Source organism: Carassius gibelio, chromosome A4, assembly GCF_023724105.1.
Source record: "Carassius gibelio isolate Cgi1373 ecotype wild population from Czech Republic chromosome A4, carGib1.2-hapl.c, whole genome shotgun sequence".
In the NCBI taxonomy this organism is placed as follows: Eukaryota; Metazoa; Chordata; class Actinopteri; order Cypriniformes; family Cyprinidae; genus Carassius; species Carassius gibelio.
This window is the reverse complement of record NC_068374.1, coordinates 247,032-252,274: the sequence shown is the minus strand read 5'-3', so window position 1 is coordinate 252,274 and position 5,243 is coordinate 247,032. Positions and strand designations below refer to the sequence as shown.

Below are 5,243 nucleotides of genomic sequence, written 5' to 3'. Positions count from 1 at the left end.
ATAGAATATATTTACCTTTCAGACTGCCATTGGTTGTTAGATTATTCATCTAAATTGTCAAAACAAAATTTTAAATAGAATAGTTGATTTATTACATTATATCAATGACATGTTAATTATTGACACATATAAATATTAATAAGAACGATATTAAAGGTGACTTAATTTTTTGTAAGTACATGTGCTATGACAAGTAAATGAGAAAATGTTCCTTTTTATTTTCCATAATAACTTATTAGCTAATGCTATTATATCTAATGATGTTACAACTTAAGAGTAAATGCACACTTATTTAATAATGGGGCATCTTCCCCTGTGTTTTAAGTGGTGAAGCTGTACAATATGGGCAATAATGTTTTACGATATTTAGTTTAAAATATTGTAACAAGGTTTTTATTTTTCCGTGTGAATTGATGAATTGAATGGAGACAAACGGTAGGCAGAGAAATACTGTAACCATGGTCATTTGTTCTGAGTTTGTTTGTATATGTTTTGACACATATTTTTATGTCTCATGTTGTTATAAATAATAATGAAGTATAGAGTAGCTGTTTCTTAACTATTAAATAAAGTGAATAAAATGAAATCTCTGCTGATGATCATGTAAATCTTTTCAGGAGTGCTGATTTCATGTTAATAGTTCCTGTTTTCTCCTCATTCATGACGCTGATATCTTTAGATCACCTGTAAACTGCCACTTAAAGCTCATTACATTGGTGGAAACAGACTGAAACCAACCACAGTTCACCAAATTGAACAAGAAATCTTTGCTATTTTGTACTTCTGTTTTATTAATGTAATTTTTATATTTCATTTATTTTATTTATGCATGTGTATTCATCCATTTCTTTGTTAGTTTGTTCTTATGATAGATAAACGAATGAAAAGATTAATGTTTATATTAGATCGACTCGCAAATAAATAAATAAAAACTCTTAAAAAGTGAACTTTTACTTTTATCTATCCGTCTTTGAAAATGTGAACACAAAACTCAAAATGCTTTAAAATCTGTGAAATAATGAAAACATTATTAACTGATTATTTTGGATTTTAGCAGATTTGCTATTCCTGCCACACTGCTGGAAGCTCCTCCCACAACATCTCACCTTAACTGAAGCTCCTCCCACAGCAACTCACCTTCACTGAAGCTCCTCCCACAACAACTCACCTTCACTGAAGCTCTTCCCACAGCAACTCACCTTCACTGAAGCTCCTCCTACAGCAACTCACCTTCACTGAAGCTCCTCCCACAACAACTCTCCAATAAATGCTGGGATATTCCCATCAGCCTAGAAGGGAAGTAGAGCTGAACATTGAGAACATGAGTGATCCAGAATCCTGCAGATTGGAAAACGCGGAGACTGAAGAACAAAGAGGTTGGTGTTTATTTTTGAACAGTCATTAATGATTAATGAAAATTATAGTCAAATTTGTAGTATAAAAAGTTTGTGAAATATTATTTCATATTTATTTACAATGTCAAGTAATAAACAGGACACTTTCTATGAACTGGGTACAAACTGGAGTCTAAAACTGAAACTTTTTTATTTTCAACAAATGGTCAAGGAAAGGAGGCGTGAGAAAAATCCAGATTTCCTGAATTTGATTTACATCTATATCTGCTTCAAAAATGTTACATTTACTTGTATTGAAATTATAGAAGTCAGTCATGGTTATTTTTTAAAATTTTTGGTAATAGGGTTAATGAATGCAGTCAAAACAGAAGTACTTCCTGAGCTCAAGGAATTGTAACTAGATTAATAATTTTATTGCAAAATAAATTTATATTGTCCTAAAATAGTTTTTTTCAATGTGTACCACTCGCATAAACACTGCATCCGTAGGCAATGTTATCTGTAGGGGCTGCCATTGATGTTTTGCGTGCTATGTGACGTCAGAGCTTGGAACTGGGAGTACAGTAGGTAGACATCCAAAAGGCTTCTTTTACCGCCGCCGCGTCTGTAAAGTGCATTTGCAGCCTTTGACTGCTGAGTGGCGCTTTAACCACAAGTTATCAAACAAGTGCATCACAGCACATTTTCGCAAATAGATGTCAGTTTTGCCTCAATGATGTGTTACATTTGACGGCTTTAGTCACGGAAAATGAAAGAAAAACACTATAGTTAAAATCTTTAATATATTTAATATGCAATATTCACAGATGAAAGTTTGGTACTGTAACAGTGGTGCGCCCTAGTGACCTTTTGGAAACTATCTATTTCATAGTTCGGGCGCCAGACAGGATTTTGGCCTGTCACGAAATAAATTTCAAAATACCGTGATAACCCAGGGAGATTTTCAAAACCACAGTTACACAAAAACTACATGGGTTGCTTGTACGTTAGTTAATAGAAGACAAACAACAACTTGCAGTTCAAAAGAATTCATTGATATATATTTTTCCCTTCTTTATACACAATTCTGGACACAAATCAAAAACCCCATATAATCAGGAGGAAAGGAACAAAAACAAAAACGAACAATAATAATAAAAAAAAATAAATAAATTAAAAATCAACAATTGAAACGACAATGTTTTCATACAGGCATAATTAAATGAACTTAGACATCAAAGTAAACAAGATCAGACAGGATTAAAAACACAGGATTAGTATATATTTTTTCTCGAGCAACCAAAGTCATAGATATACTGAAAGGGAAATTAAATAAAAGTCAGTAATATAAATAAATCGGTCACTCAAAGCGACTCGCGAATGTGTGGATGAAGTGCGTGCGATGAAGTGCGTTAGTGTGTGTGTGCGCGTGTGTGCAATATCGCTGACCATGTCTGGCAGGGAAAAGATCCTTGGGAGGCAGCGTTTTCTCCGGATTAGCAAAACCCAACGGAATGACGATCTTGTGAGTTCCTTCAGCAGTTCGTTACACTCTCTCTCTGCAGCCTGGTGAATCTTTATTTCCGCACTCACCCTGACCTAATACAGCGTGCGTCTCACTCCCGCCGATCAACTCCTCAGTTATGACTCGTGTCCATTGTTTGGTTTGCTCACCTGCCACTTGGCGTTCGCGTTTACCATTTCCCCCCTTATTCCAAGCGATTTTTCCTTTTCATAATTTTGACTTAATTGTTCTACATCCCGATATGGGCATGGAAGGGGAGGATTTTCTTTACATCGCCACAGTACTTATGAAGTTATTTCTTAGAACAAATTCAAGCAGGATAAATGTCAAGCCTATGCCTGAGCCTGTGCTTATATTTTCTCTAAGCTACATGGTATTAAACCATATTTTAGATTGGACACATTTAAAAGGTGTGCAGTATATTACATGAATTATGTGTTATATTATTCAAAAGAAATTGTGGTTTACTTTGCATCGGAGCATTAAAAGTGGTAGCCTATTTTAGGGGGGTAGGCTATATGGATTAATATGCAATGCCAATATTTTAATATATTATGCCTATATTTAAATTTATATTTTTAAATTCCTTTAATAAAACAACATGCATTTTTGTTATTCGTTACCTTTCCTTTATTTTGACAGATAACTTCCTGGCAAAAATACATTTGTTTGTAAACTGATTAAGAAATTGTTGCATGTTTAAACGTGAAGCGCTGTATAATTTTGTTCACATTAATTATTATTAGCCTAAAACAACAAACAAATTAAATTAAACCTGCATGATTTAGCTAAATCTTTGAAACTCTAAAGACTGGACGGATTAATAAACTGTCCTCATGATTAAACTCAAGTTCTCTCATTATAATCAACATGATACACACAACGTATAAAAGAGCTTCATTAACTGACAACATAAGTGATTTTAAAGGGAGCCTTCTTTACTTGCTTTTAGTGCTGGTCGATGGCATATGGCCTAAAAAAATCTGATTTATGATTTAAATCGATTTTAAAATCAATATTCAAATGACAAAGAAATTTTTCAAAACAAGTTTTAATCTAATTATACATTTATAACTGAGACAAGATGATACTATTATCATTATCATACTATTACGATAATATTACTATTTTATATTTTGTTAATACTAGCCCATCATGCATCTAACCATCAACTCAGCGTTAAGATCTGTTCAGATTAAAACTTGTCATGGATGGAGGACAGAGCAAGTGTAAATATAATTCCATCTCGTTATGCCGCTGGTTTAGGATTTTTTTTTTTTGGTTCTTATATAACTTATTTGTAAATAGAGCAGACACTGTCTGTGTCTACACCGGACGTGAGAGTTGTCGTGCGAAAAAGTGTCTAAACTTGATGACATCACACAGCTGAAGTCTGTCAGGAACAGCGAGTGCTGTATGATGTTTCTAGCAACGTATTCCAATGCCTTTTTAGTTCTCTCTCCCTCTCTCGCTCACACACGCATATGTAGTTTACAGGGACTCGCCATAAACGTAACGGTATTCTATACTGTATATCCCCATACACTACCTCTATCCATCACGAAAAATGCATGTTTAAAATTTCTATTAAACACTGTATAGTATTTTTTTTAAGTCATTTGGTTTACGAGGGCACAGTAATTGTCATCACAAACCATGTTTACATTTTAATACCCATTTCAGATATTTATAAACCATATACAAGAACACACACACAGGGTAACCAAACGTCCCGGTTTCCTATTGCTGAAAAATAACCTGTACGTGTATGAAACCGTAACGGCTCGTATCAATATTTTATTTGCAGTTATCAGAGAGGGAGAGCAGTTATATTAGGTGCGTTCCACTTGAAGCACCGCTGCACGCACAGAATGATCACCTGTATGACATCAAAGTACCGCGAGAGTGATTCGAATGCATTGGATATGTGTGCTCTCATATCGCTCTCGCGGTAATGTCATACAGTGATCCTTCTGTGCGTGCAGCGCTGCTTCAAGTCGAACACGTCTATCAACTTCGTGCGATTGCTTCTGGAATTCGCAGGTTGTAAAATCGTGTCGTATATCATCTCATCCGTACGATTTTCAGATAAACTCACTCGTGCCGTGTGCATGGACATACGATCTTCAGACCATCCGAATTCGCACCGTGTACGCCCGCCTTTACTGGGCTGAAACATGCCTGCACTCAGCAGCACTACTCTTTGTATTCATTATTTTCTCGCAGCCCATATTATTATTTTTACAATACCATAATGATAATAACAAATCATCAATTAATAATTAATCATTATTTTACGAAAATCATTGTTATTTGTGATCGTGGGTGTTTGCGGAAGGCTTTAAGACCAAGCGGAGTCCTTTGTTCCCGCCTCACAGCCCGCG

General features: G+C 35.0%; 1 protein-coding gene across 1 annotated transcript in view; it reads left to right on the top strand.

The window, feature by feature from the left end:
- The first annotated feature begins 1,063 nt into the window (after positions 1-1,063).
- The window catches only part of LOC127966565 (gastrula zinc finger protein XlCGF57.1-like), a 164,763-nt gene continuing 160,583 nt past the window's right edge, over positions 1,064-5,243 (top strand). The window contains exon 1 of the mRNA XM_052567674.1: positions 1,064-1,376. Coding sequence (XP_052423634.1) covers positions 1,268-1,376 — 109 coding nt within the window. The 5' untranslated portion in view covers positions 1,064-1,267. The remainder of the gene's footprint in view (positions 1,377-5,243) is intronic.